Source organism: Acanthochromis polyacanthus, chromosome 9, assembly GCF_021347895.1.
Source record: "Acanthochromis polyacanthus isolate Apoly-LR-REF ecotype Palm Island chromosome 9, KAUST_Apoly_ChrSc, whole genome shotgun sequence".
NCBI lineage: Eukaryota > Metazoa > Chordata > Actinopteri > Pomacentridae > Acanthochromis > Acanthochromis polyacanthus.
Window position 1 is genome coordinate 4,469,789 of NC_067121.1, and position 14,760 is coordinate 4,484,548.

Below are 14,760 nucleotides of genomic sequence, written 5' to 3' on the forward strand. Positions count from 1 at the left end.
ATCAAATGCTTTTTTTGTGAGATTTGACGTGATGTAATAGTATAACAGGGAAAATCTACAAAATATCAGTTTTGTAAATTATTTACCTTGTTTTATTCCTTTCAAATAATAAAATGTTTGTCAAATAATTCTATTTTCCCCTGATGTGCAGTAATTTAATAATAAATGAGTACTTTTATTAATAGACTTTTTGTTATTTACACTTTCTAAATATATTTTAATAACGGGATTAATTAATTCATAATTTTTCTTATGTAGACCGCAAAAGTATTTGCCCCCAAAAGGAATCTTCTAGTTCAACAGCACGCTTTCTTTAACAGTGAAAGTACAGAGAAATTTAAAAAAAAAAAAAAAAAGATAGGTGGTTTAATTTGCTTTTCTTTCTCCCCGTGCAGCGCTGCTCTGCTCCCAGATCTCCTGTTACCAGTCCTGCTCGGTAAACTACAGGGCTGTCATATTAAATGTTCCACATCATTAAACTAATATTTATTTTTAAAACTTTATTTTTAACTTTAAAAAGTAATCGCCCCCCTGAACCAGTCAGCTGGTTGGAGAAGTTCTCTTTAGAACATGTGCTGCTTTTTGAGACCCTTTAGCTGCTTCACAATGAAGACAGGTTCTATTTAGTGATGTTTAGCTTCCACAACCCTGACAGGAATCATATGTGAGTGTGGACGGTGAAACTGAACCAAATACTTTCATGAATTTGGTTATTTGGTAGCAACCCATGTCTTCTAAAAAGTTCCACCTTTGGTTCATCGGTCCACAGGATTCCAAAAGTCTTGGAGCTCATCCAGAAGAACCTTCATGTTCTTTTTGGTCAGTAGTGGTTTGATCCTTTAACTCTTCCATGGATCCATTTGCTCCCACAGTCTTCCTTATTGTGGATTCATGTGGACGGACCTTAGCTGATCAGATATCAATGCTCTCCTGGAGAACTTTTGGTAGTTGGTCTACTCATGAAGGTTCATCATTGCTCCATGTTTCTCCATCTGTGGATAATGTCTTTAACGGTGGTTCTCTGGAGTCCCAGAGCCTCAGTGATGGCTTTAGAACTTTGATCATTTGGTAGATTGGTAGCTAAAGGGGGGCAATTACTTTTTTGAATGTAAACGAGGGGATCTCCTGCTTTTTTATTTATTATTATTACTTGTATGAATGAAGCTCGAGTGGACTGGAGAGGTGTTGTCAGGTGTGTGTGGAGGTGAGTGGGAGTTCAGAGAGTTATTGATGTGATGGAAAATAAAAAGACAAGTAAAAAAAACGAAGCGTGTGATAGAAAAATGTGAGAATGTGAAAGAAGAACTGAGGGGTCCAGAAGATTCCTGAGTGAGAGATGAATGAATGGTGTGTGTGTGTGTGTGTGTGTGTGTGTGTGTGTGTGTGTGTGTGTGTGTGTGTGTGTGTGTGTGTGTGTGTGTGTGTGTGTGTGTGTGTGTGTGTGTGATATGTGTGTATTTGTGTGTATTGGCTTCCATCGGAATCTGCAGAGGAGACGAGTGAGGCCACCAGTCGACGGCACAGCTGGTTACAATCACAACAGCTCAAGACTGTATCTCACACACACACACACACACACACACACACACACACACACACACACACACACACACACACACACACACACACTCCAGTCTGGTAGCCTCAGGGTTAAATTCCCAGTTAGGCTCTCTAATGCTAACTGCAGAGAGAAGCTTCGATGCAGCAAAAGTTAAAACCAAAACCTGCAAGAAAAACGACGACAACTTTGTGTTTGTTTCACTTTTACCTCACTGAGGATTTATTTAAGCATAAACATAGGAAATGCACCAATAGACGAGGTTGTTGCATCTTAAAATTCAACATTTCTGAAGTAAAAAAAAAAAAATCTGTTTTCAGCCCATCAGGTCGGTGATTTGTGATTTAATTTTTCACCCATCAGTAGAGATGAACCAATTAGTCAATTAATCAGTTAGCTGTAAATGATCCTGTTAATAATTCAGTTTAGTTTGATTAGTCATTCATCACATGAAGAGATGAAGGTCTGGGGGAACTTTTTCATGTAGAAATGAATCCAAACATCTCTACAGTTCCAGGACTGAAACATGAAATAAAAGCTGCAGTTCCTCAAATGTCCACTGGCTCCAGCCGTGAGTCGATCCTCCATCGACCTCCATGTTAAAACATCCCACTTTACAGCAGACATACTCTTTTTGTGGTCACTTTTACAACTTTATTTGGTGGTTTTTAACTTTTCGTGGTGAATTTGCGTCACTTTTTGGTTGTTCGATGTATTTTTGTGGTTGTTTGGGATGTGGAAACGAACACGTGGAAAATCATGTCTATTGTTTGAGCTTTCAGCTGATGACTCTTTTATTTCCGTTCTACAGACGTACATCGGCTCCATCCTGGCGGCGGTGAATCCTTACCAGCCGCTGCCTGGCCTCTACGACCGGCCGGCGGTGGAGCTCTACAGCCGCCACCACCTGGGAGAAATCTCACCGCACATCTTCGCCGTCGCCAACGAGTGCTACCGCTCGCTGTGGAAGAGGCTGCAGAACCAGTGTGTCCTCATCAGGTGGGTGCTTTTTAATGTTCTGGAGGGTTTTAGAAGCTTTCTGAGGCAAACTTTAAAGCTGCGGTTGTGTATTTTTGGCCACTAGGGGGCACAAAATCCCTTGACTAGATGTGGATTAGAGCTATTTCAGACTTTGGCATCCAGCGTTTGTGCTCCGTCCTTGTCGGTTTGTTTCCCTTTGAATGAACCTCCTCTGAAGGCTTTGATCCACTTTCAGGCCTGCTGGGCCTTTTGGCTGCAGCTCTGAGGATCCAGACGCTGCCCAACACACACAGCACTGCTATCTTTTCCTTCCTCACATCCTTCCTCTTTGATTCCAGCTGGACGACTTTCACGTCCGCCGTCGTTTCATTTGACAGGCGGAGATGTTCGCTTCCCGGTCCCTTCAAAAAAGAGATATTTTAGAAATGATAATATTTGAACCCCGATTTAGCGGCGAGCGGATGCAGCGTGTTGCGTTTGTGGTCGTCGAGGTTTCCTGAATACGTGACCTGAGGTTTATCTGGCGACAAAATAGTCACAGGGGAAAGAGAATTATGTAAGAAGACGGTAGATATAACGATATAATGATTAAGATGTAATTCAAAGGTATTTGAACAAGGAAATAAAATTGAATTGATAAGCATAGGAAATGCAGCAGCGTCTAAAAGGGTACAAAAGCAATAAATAATAATGAAATACGGTAATGAAATATTGCACCTGAAAATTTCATGAGATAAAAATGAAATGTTGCTGTTCCCTGTTTATAATATGTGCAGATAACAGTCAATATGTTTGCATGATTTTTAACTCAGATCTGACCTTTACTGCTGTAACAATGCACATTTCCCCACTGTGGGAGTCAAGACTGTCACATTGCACTGCATCACATCATATCACATCAAATCCTATCATATCATCGCATCAAATCCCATCATATCATCGCATCAAATCCCATCATATCGTCGCATCAAATCCCATCATATCGTCGCATCAAATCCCATCATATCGTCGCATCAAATCCCATCATATCGTCGCATCAAATCCCATCATATCGTCGCATCAAATCCCATTATATCGTCGCATCAAATCCCATTATATCGTCGCATCAGATCACATATTGCATCATATCGTCGCATCAAATCCCATCATATCGTCGCATCAAATCCCATCATATCATCGCATCAGATCACATATTGCATCATATCGTCTCGTCAAATCCCATCATATCGTCGCATCAGATCACATATTGCATCATATCGTCGCATCAAATCCCATCATATCGTCGCATCAGATCACATATTGCATCATATCGTCTCGTCAAATCCCATCATATCATCGCATCAGATCACATATTGCATCATATCGTCTCGTCAAATCCCATCATATCATCGCATCAGATCACATATTGCATCATATCGTCGCATCAAATCCCATCATATCGTCGCGTCAAATCCCATCATATCGTCGCATCAAATCCCATCATATCGTCGCATCAAATCCCATCATATCGTCGCATCAAATCCCATCATATCGTCGCATCAGATCACATCATATTGCATCATATCATCACATCAAATCCCATCATATCGTCGCATCAAATCCCATCATATCGTCGCATCAGATCACATATTGCATCATATCGTCGCATCAAATCCCATCATATCGTCGCATCAGATCACATCAAATCCCATCATATCGTCGCATCAAATCCCATCATATCGTCGCATCAAATCCCATCATATCGTCGCATCAGATCACATATTGCATCATATCGTCGCATCAAATCCCATCATATCATCGCATCAGATCACATATTGCATCATATCGTCGCATCAAATCCCATCATATCGTCGCATCAAATCCCATCATATCGTCGCATCAAATCCCATCATATCGTCGCATCAAATCCCATCATATCGTCGCATCAGATCACATATTGCATCATATCGTCGCGTCAAATCCCATCATATCGTCGCATCAGATCACATATTGCATCATATTGTCGCATCAAATCCCAACATATCGTCGCATCAAATCCCATCATATCGTTGCATCAAATCCCATCATATCGTCGCATCAAATCCCATTATATCGTCGCATCAGATCACATCATATTGCATCATATCATCACATCAAATCCCATCATATCGTCGCATCAAATCCCATCATATCGTCGCATCAAATCCCATCATATCGTCGCATCAAATCCCATTATATCGTCGCATCAGATCACATCATATTGCATCATATCGTCGCATCAAATCCCATCATATCGTCACATCAAATCCCATCATATCGTCGCATCAAATCACATCATATTGCATCATATCGTCGCATCAAATCCCATCATATCGTCGGATCAAATCCCATCATATCGTCGGATCAGATCACATATTGCATCATATCGTCGCGTCAAATCCCATCATATCGTCGCATCAAATCCCATCATATCGTCCCATCAAATCCCATCATATCGTCGCATCAGATCACATATTGCATCATATCGTCGCATCAAATCCCATCATATCGTCGCATCAGATCACATCATATCGTCGCATCAAATCCCATTATATCGTCGCATCAGATCACATCATATTGCATCATATCATCACATCAAATCCTATCATATCGTCGCATCAAATCCCATCATATCGTCGCATCAAATCCCATTATATCGTCGCATCAGATCACATCATATTGCATCATATCGTCGCATCAAATCCCATCATATCGTCACATCAAATCCCATCATATCGTCGCATCAAATCACATCATATTGCATCATATCGTCGCATCAAATCCCATCATATCGTCACATCAAATCCCATCATATCGTCGCATCAAATCACATCATATTGCATCATATCGTCGGATCAAATCCCATCATATCGTCGCATCAAATCCCATCATATCGTCGGATCAAATCCCATCATATCGTCGCATCAAATCCCATCATATCGTCGGATCAAATCCCATCATATCGTCGGATCAAATCCCATCATATCGTCGCATCAAATCCCATCATATCGTCGCATCAAATCCCATCATATCGTCGGATCAAATCCCATCATATCGTCGGATCAAATCCCATCATATCGTCGGATCAAATCCCATCATATCGTCGCATCAGATCACATCATATTGTTGCATCAAATTGTATCGTATCGTTGCATCAGATCACATCGGATTGCATCATATCGTCGCATCAGATCACATCGTATTGCATCGTATCTCATCATGTGGTTCCAGAGGAAGCAGCAGCGCAGTCAGATCTGAGACTTTTTCATTTAGAGGTTTATTTTTGTGTCTAACTTTGACACAGAGATGATTTTTTATGAATAACCCGCTATAGAGGGACAATAAACCATCCAGTGATCCAGTTTTTATTGTGAAAACGGTGGTCCATGCATCAGCAGCATGTCCTCATGTCCGTCTTCTGTCCGCCACACAATCGTCCTGTTGTTGCTGCAGGAAGTCGGTGGGTCGGTGGAGGAACTGGTGTCGAGGCGTAAACACAAACACAACGCTGCACAAAGACGCCGTTCTGCTCGTCTCTGGATCCTCTGCTGCCGTTTCCTTCCCGAAGCCACAGAGTCTCCTCAGTTTACCCAGAACGACTCTGAGCTGTGATCAGAATGCAGCGTTTTCCCTCCACAGCAGAACCACAAACATTCAGCAACCTGGAAACAGCTCAGCTCACTCTGAATGTTCTGAGCTGACTGTTCCAGAATCCGACCGGGTTTACAGAATAAATGTTGTTGTGGTGACAGAGCAGGACAGCAGGAGGCTTCTGATGAGAAAATCAAAGGAAATCTGGCAGAATGTCAGAAAAAAGCTCTTTAAAAAGCGGTTGATGCTGTAATGTAAAATAAAAAAATGGGAAAAATCTATAAATCTGCAAAGTTTATGTCTTTTAGTGATAACTTTGCCTCTTTTCTTAGTGATTTTGCCTCTTTTTTTGGATGGTGTTTGTTTTTCTGTGATGATTTGAACTCTTTCTTTACGATCTTTTGTGCTTTTATGGTAAATTTACCTCTTTTCTGATGATTTGGCATCTTTTCGTGATGACTTTGCATCTTTGTGGTGTTGGTTTTGTGTCTTTCTTGGTAGTTTTGTGTCTTTCTTGGTCATTTAGCCTCTTTGTGGAGTTTTCTGGTACCTTTGGATCTCTTTATGATGACTTTGCATCTTTTGGAGCTGGTTTTGTGTCTTTTTGTGGTAATTTTATGTATTTATATGGCAGCTTTGCCTCTTGATGCTTTTATGTCTTTTGTAGTATCTTTGCCTCTTTTTATGACTATCTCTTTTTACAGTGATTTTATGTCTTTCTTTGGTACCTTTGCCTCTTTTTTTATGTCTTTCTTTGGTACCTTTGCCTCTTTTTATGTCTTTCTTTGGTACCTTTGCCTCTTTTTATGTCTTTCTTTGGAACCTTTGCCTCTTTTTTATGTCTTTCTTTGGAACCTTTGCCTCTTTTTTATGTCTTTCTTTGGAACCTTTGCCTCTTTTTTATGTCTGTCTTTGGTACCTTTGCCTCTTTTTTATGTCTTTCTTTGGTACCTTTGCCTCTTTTTTATGTCTTTCTTTGGTACCTTTGCCTCTTTTTTATGTCTTTCTTTGGAACCTTTGCCTCTTTTTATGTCTGTCTTTGGTACCTTTGCCTCTTTTTTATGTCTTTCTTTGGTACCTTTGCCTCTTTTTATGTCTTTCTTTGGTACCTTTGCCTCTTTTTTATGTCTTTCTTTGGTACCTTTGCCTCTTTTTTTATGTCTTTCTTTGGTACCTTTGCCTCTTTTTTATGTCTTTCTTTGGTACCTTTACCTCTTTTTTATGTCTTTCTTTGGTACCTTTACCTCTTTTTTATGTCTTTCTTTGGTACCTTTGCCTCTTTTTTATGTCTTTGGTACCTTTGCCTCTTTTTATGTCTTTCTTTGGTACCTTTGCCTCTTTTTTATGTCTTTCTTTGGTACCTTTGCCTCTTTTTTATGTCTTTCTTTGGTACCTTTGCCTCTTTTTTATGTCTTTCTTTGGAACCTTTGCCTCTTTTTATGTCTGTCTTTGGTACCTTTGCCTCTTTTTTTATGTCTTTCTTTGGTACCTTTGCCTCTTTTTTATGTCTTTCTTTGGTACCTTTGCCTCTTTTTATGTCTTTGGTACCTTTGCCTCTTTTTTTATGTCTTTCTTTGGTACCTTTGCCTCTTTTTTTATGTCTTTCTTTGGTACCTTTGCCTCTTTTTATGTCTTTCTTTGGTACCTTTACCTCTTTTTATGTCTTTCTTGGTACCTTTGCCTCTTTTTATGTCTTTGGTACCTTTGCCTCTTTTTTATGTCTTTCTTTGGTACCTTTGCCTCTTTTTTATGTCTTTCTTTGGAACCTTTGCCTCTTTTTATGTCTTTCTTTGGTACCTTTGCCTCTTTTTTATGTCTTTCTTTGGTACCTTTGCCTCTTTTTTATGTCTTTCTTTGGTACCTTTGCCTCTTTTTATGTCTTTGGTACCTTTGCCTCTTTTTATGTCTGTCTTTGGTACCTTTGCCTCTTTTTTATGTCTTTCTTTGGTACCTTTGCCTCTTTTTATGTCTTTCTTTGGTACCTTTGCCTCTTTTTTTATGTCTTTCTTTGGTACCTTTGCCTCTTTTTTATGTCTTTCTTTGGTACCTTTGCCTCTTTTTATGTCTTTCTTTGGAACCTTTGCCTCTTTTTTATGTCTGTCTTTGGTACCTTTGCCTCTTTTTTTATGTCTTTCTTTGGAACCTTTGCCTCTTTTTTATGTCTTTCTTTGGTACCTTTGCCTCTTTTTATGTCTTTGGTACCTTTGCCTCTTTTTTATGTCTGTCTTTGGTACCTTTGCCTCTTTTTATGTCTTTCTTTGGTACCTTTGCCTCTTTTTTATGTCTTTCTTTGGTACCTTTGCCTCTTTTTTTATGTCTTTCTTTGGTACCTTTGCCTCTTTTTTATGTCTTTCTTTGGTACCTTTGCCTCTTTTTTATGTCTTTCTTTGGAACCTTTGCCTCTTTTTTATGTCTTTCTTTGGTACCTTTGCCTCTTTTTTATGTCTTTCTTTGGTACCTTTGCCTCTTTTTTATGTCTTTCTTTGGTACCTTTGCCTCTTTTTTATGTCTTTGGTACCTTTGCCTCTTTTTATGTCTGTCTTTGGTACCTTTGCCTCTTTTTTATGTCTTTCTTTGGTACCTTTGCCTCTTTTTTATGTCTTTCTTTGGTACCTTTACCTCTTTTTTATGTCTTTCTTTGGTACCTTTGCCTCTTTTTTATGTCTTTGGTACCTTTGCCTCTTTTTTATGTCTTTCTTTGGTACCTTTGCCTCTTTTTTATGTCTTTCTTTGGTACCTTTGCCTCTTTTTTATGTCTTTCTTTGAAACCTTTGCCTCTTTTTATGTCTGTCTTTGGTACCTTTGCCTCTTTTTTATGTCTTTCTTTGGTACCTTTGCCTCTTTTTTATGTCTGTCTTTGGTACCTTTGCCTCTTTTTTATGTCTTTCTTTGGTACCTTTGCCTCTTTTTTATGTCTTTCTTTGGTACCTTTGCCTCTTTTTATGTCTTTGGTACCTTTGCCTCTTTTTTTATGTCTTTCTTTGGTACCTTTGCCTCTTTTTATGTCTTTCTTTGGTACCTTTACCTCTTTTTATGTCTTTCTTTGGTACCTTTGCCTCTTTTTTATGTCTTTGGTACCTTTGCCTCTTTTTTATGTCTTTCTTTGGTACCTTTGCCTCTTTTTTATGACTTTCTTCGTTGGCGGTTCTTGCAGGAGCCCAGTAGGGGAGCTTCCATTAAAATAAAGCGTCAGGTATCCGCCTCAGTGAAAACGTGGAGCAGCATTAATGAGCAGATGGCTTCTTCCTCCTCCTGCCTCTGCCTGGCTCTGATTACCCACAATCCCCCTGAACTCGGCCTCAGAGCTCCAGCCAGCAGATTTACGGCTCTGGTGGCGGTCGGTCGCCGTGAAGCGGTCCTCTGTTCAGGTTTACGACGGTCCGAGAAGGTCTTTGAGACGCAGAACACGTAGAGCAGCAGCTGGACTAAAGAGATCCTGGACCAGAACCAAGACTTTATGACCTGGACCTGCTGTGGGAGACCAGCCTTAGAAAGGTCCTGGACCAGAGGAGGCCAGGCTGAAGAGATCCTGGATGAGAGCCAAAACTTAGAGAGATTCTGGACCAGAACCAAGTCTTACAGAGATCCTGCACTAGAACCACGGCAGGAGGCTAGACTGAAGAGATCCTGGGCCAGAACCAAGACTTTAAGACCTGGACCTGCTGTAGAGGCTGTTAGAGCAGGCCAGACTTAGACAGATCCTGGACCAGAACCAGACTTTCAGACCTGTACCTGCTGTAGAGGCTGGTAGAGGAGACCAGATCTGCCTTCAGACGTTACAAATGACCTTTAACTGGAGTTTGAACCTCGTTTTAACCTCTAGATGTTCAGATTCAGCCTGTTCTCACTCATGAACAGGAAAAATCTGCAAACTTTTCATGATTCTGCATCTTTTCGTTGGTTTGTGGTATCTTTGCCTCTTTTTGTACTGACTTACTATCTTTTTGTGGGGATGTTTTTTTCTTTTCTTGGTGACTTTGACTCTGTTTGTGTTGGTTTTGTGTCTCTTTTGGTAATGTTGCCTCTTTTGTGCTAATTTTGTGTTTTTCGTGGTATATTTGGCTCATTTTGTGGTGATTTTGGATTTTTGTTGTGTTTTCTTCTTTTTATGAAGTTTTATATCTTTTAGTGTTGGTTTGCAGTAACTTTGCCTCTTTTTTGTAATGATTTTACATATTTTTATCATGAATCTTTGCCTCTTTTAGTGTTGGTTCTGTACTATTTGTGGTCATTTTGTGTCTTTTTTGGTCATTTGGCCTTTTTTTCAGGAGATTTTGTTGTAATTTTGTGGTATATTTGGATAATTTTGTGATGAGTTTGGATTTTTGTTGTGGTTTTGCTTCTTTTTATGATGATTTGGCATCTTTTTGTGGAGATTTTTTGTATTTTTATCGTAACATCGCTTGTTTCTGTGGTGATGTAGCATCTTTTGTTGTGATTGTGTCTTTTCTTGGTTATTCTGTGTTTTCCTGTGGTAACTTTACCTCTTGTCATGATGATTTTGCCTTTTTTTGTGGTGATTTTGTGTCTTTGTGTTGACTTTGACTCTTTTTGTGTTGGTTTTGTGTCTGTGGTGATTTTGTCTCTTTTTATGATGATTTTGCGTACTTTTGTGGTCATTGTGTCATTTGCATTGGTTTTACATCTCAGTTAACCTCGTGCTGCTCATTTAATGTGTTTTTGTGTTCATTTTGCGTCTTTTTCTCATCAGATCGAGTCTTCTTTGTGTCTCTTTGCAGCTATTTTGCATCCTGAGGTGATTTTTATCCCTCGTTTGCTTTGAATCAGAATGTGTTTGTGTTCGTTTCTGGTGTTTTTCTGCACCGTTGGGGTCGTTTTACGTTACTTTGAGTCTCTTTGCTGTTGTTTTGTCTCTTTAAAAGGTGTTTGGAGCCGAGTAAACGTGATCAAATGTCATCTTCTCCCTGCGACAGACTCTTTATTGACAGAAGTTCGGATTTCGTGGCTGGTTCTGGTTTAACCTCCTGCCTTTGTGCCCAAAACATCTCAGATTTGATTAAATGTCAGAGTTGTCGGGTTGTTCACCAGTAAAAGCCCCGACCTGCTGCCCCAGAGGTCAAACCCAGCTGGAGTAATTACTGAGGCATGTGGGGTCAGAAGCAGAGAAACCCTGGGAGGTTTGCTGGATTCAGAGGTAGATTCATGATTTTACCGCCAACAAACCGAGGAACAGACCACGACAAACGGATAAAGCCGCATGAGATGAGCTAAAAATGAGCTTTTCTTCTTTGTGTCTTCATTATTGTGTGTTTTTGTTCAGTTAGAGATCATTTCCTGATTCGGTGGAGCTTCTTTCGCTGCTAAAATGCAGTAAAAGTCATATTTTTGGTCATTTTGTGCCTAATTTTTCAAGTTTTATGTCTGCTTTTTGCTGTTTGTGTTATTTTGCATCAGTTTTGTGTTGTTCTGTTTGTCTTTGGGACAGTTTGTTTTGTCATTATGATCATTTTTATTGTTGTTTTTGTCATTTGCTTCTTTCTTTACTTGGTTTGTGTCTGTTTTGGGCATTTCTTGTCTCATTTCTCTTGTTTCCTGTGATTTTGTCTGTTTTTCGGCTTTGCGTCTGGATTTAGGCATTTTCTGTCATGTTTTTCTTGTTTTGTCTCTTGCTTTTGGCGTTTCATTTCTCATTTCTCTTGTTTTCTGTGATTTTGTCTCATTGTTTTTTGCTTTGTGTCTAAATGTAAGCATTTGGTGTCTTGTTTTTGTGCTTTAGTATGTTTTTAGTGTGTTTTGTTTGTCTTTGGGACAGTTTTTTTGTCATTATGGTCATTTTCATTGTCATTTTACTTCTTACTTTACTTGTTTTATGTCTGTTTTGGGCATTTCTTGTCTCATTTCTCTTGTTTCCTGTGATTTTGTCTATTTTTTTTTTTTTGCTTTCTGTCTGGATTTAGGCATTTTCTGTCTTCTTTTTCTTGTTTTGTGCCGTTTGTTGTGATGTTTTGATTGTTTTACGTGTCTCTTTTACCAGAACTCAGAAATGCTTTTGCTCCTAAAATGTGTCTCTCTGCTGTTCTGCTGAGGTTTCTTTCTTTCCTGTTCTGTTCTCAGATGATAATTAATCTGAAGAGTCATAATTAACGTGACATGTTGACGTTTTAAAACAGCAGCTTTCACAGAACGAACCTCAGCAGGAACCTCTGGCTTCATTTTCTAAACTGGAGTCTGTTCTGTCAAAACATCTGTCCACATCTGGATCCAAGCAAACGCCTCGAGAGTTTACATTATCTCTGCTCTGTTCTGTGTCCGTCAGGAAGTTCAGCTTTATTTATAGATATATGTGTGTATATATGTAGGGGAAAAGGAGTTCAGAAGACGACATGGAACAGATAAATCATCCTTACCAACGCAAACACAAGTAGTGGGAAAAATATGAACCAGTAATATAGATTATTTGTAAAAATTTCACTTTTTTATTTTCATTTTTTTCTATATTTAAATCAGCAAAAGAGAAAACATATTTATTTTACATTTATTACTGCCCTTTTTTTAAAAAAAAATTGTTAATTCAAACAAAAAAAGAGAAGAATAAAGAAATAAAGATTTTTTCTTCATAAACATTTTTAAACAAAAACAATAAGATAAAATTGTCATGTTTTACTGTATGTAACGTATTTGTACTGTATTCAGATAAAATAATATTTGCTATATTTTCACTTTTGTTGTAGTTTTTGTACCTCTACAGTGTTCTAACGTATTTTGCAACGTATTTTTAATGTAATTTATGGCCAGACTTTCTCTGTTTTTATGTGTTTATTTCCCCTTCAGTCTACATTTACATTAAAGGGGAATTTCGTTTTTTTTCAACCTGGGGTCTGTTTTCATGTCATTTCATACATGTGAGTGATGGAGAAGTGAATTTTCAACATAGCTCCAGTATTTAGCCAGGCAGGCAGCTTAGCAGCTCAGCTAGCAGCTCGGCTAGCGAAAAGTATGGGGCAGCTGCCCCCGCCCCCCGCATCAAAGTCTGCCCTAACGTGCTTTTTTCCCCACACTGACCGGCTCAGATAGTCTCAATGAGTGTCCCACAACATAGTAGAGATGAGAAGTGAACGGATTACCAAAGTTTTTACGTCAAAGTGCATCAACTGGAATTTCAGGGTGCATTTGTAAAACGTTTAGCCACAACTTTAGCGTTTCCGTCTCCGAGTACGGTAGTCTGTGAAAGCCGCGTGAAGTGTAGCGCACCATTCTGTTGCCACAACTCGGAAATGCGCACTGACGACCCATTAGTTTTACCAGGTTTAGAAAAACTAACTGTTCTGTAATCCGACACAAAATCGCTCCACTCATCTCTCTTCACCTGAGACAAACAGCTGTTTCCTCCACCGGTGTTTTGGCGCGAGCTATCGCGCGATTTCAGAGCGAGATTTGCTTTCTAGCGTCCTGAGATTTGGATACAGACCACAACAAATAGCGATCGCCAGGTAATGTGGAGGTTTTCGTTCACTTCTCATCTCTAGTATGTTGTGGGACACTCGTTGAGACTATCTGAGCCGGTCAGTGTGGGGAAAAAAGCACGTTAGGGCGGACTTTGACGCGGGGGGCCAGCTGCCCCATACTTTTCGCTAGCTGAGCTGCTAGCTGAACTGCTAGCTGAGCTGCTAAGCTGCCTGCCTGGCTAAATACTGGAGCTATGTCGAAAATTCATTTCTCCATCACTCACATGTATGAAATGACATGAAAACAGAACGAAGTTCCCCTTTAAATGGTGACTGTTTTTTACACATGCGGTGCTTTTAACTTCAGCTCTGGATCCGTCTGCTGAAGCTGCTGCTCGTGTTGAACGAAGCGTCTTTATTAAACCGGTTGATAATTAACTTGAAGCTCTCGCTGTGCAGCTGTGGGTTGCCAGGTTCACTTTAAATGTCACTGAGAGGCGTTTAAAGGGGGTTTTCTCTGGATTCTTCTGTTATCTGCTGCTGTGGTCGACAAATATTTCTGTTATTGACTCACATTAAACCCTCTGAACCCCAAAACACACGTTCACTTTAAAAAATCTGCAAAATGACAACATTTATTAGAGCCAGAAGCTGTAAAAAAATAGAAAAATAATTTAGATTTTTGCCACACTGCTGGTTGTCGGTAGGTCTACTCTAGAACTTTCTCCAGTAAATGTTCTCCTTCATGGACTACAAGAACCTGGAACTCTGGAAATATTGCCAGTATGAAATTAGAACTCTGATCATTAATAAAGTTAGTGGAGATGAAAGAAATTATTGCCTTCCTGCATACTTTTGGCATTAATTTACTCTTATTTAGTGGCAAAAATCGACCAAAACAGTAAAACTGACGGTAAAAGTTACTAAACACTGGAGCAGCTTGTTGAGGCTTTATTTCTACATGAACTAAACATACAGCAGCCTGGTGCCTCCTGCAGTCGCTTTAATTAAGATCCAACATGTGATTTAAAGCTCTGAAGGTGTCATGTTTATTTCCTGCGTTCATTCAGTTGATGACAGTCAGACTGCGCCATCTAGTGGCCAAAGTTTGCATTATTTAGGCTGAATGTCTCCCAGGATGCTTCAGAAATGAGATCCAGGACTACAATAATCTAAATAACACATCAGGAATCAAAAGACTTCCAC

At 39.5% G+C, this 14,760-nt stretch overlaps 1 protein-coding gene across 1 annotated transcript in view; it reads left to right on the plus strand.

Annotated features, from left to right (window-relative positions):
* myo10 (myosin X) overlaps positions 1 to 14,760 on the plus strand; it is a 126,295-nt gene that overhangs the window by 62,269 nt on the left and 49,266 nt on the right. Inside the window, exon 4 of the mRNA XM_051953911.1 lies at positions 2,370 to 2,557. Within this exon, the coding sequence (XP_051809871.1) occupies positions 2,370 to 2,557 (188 nt within the window). The remainder of the gene's footprint in view (positions 1 to 2,369; positions 2,558 to 14,760) is intronic.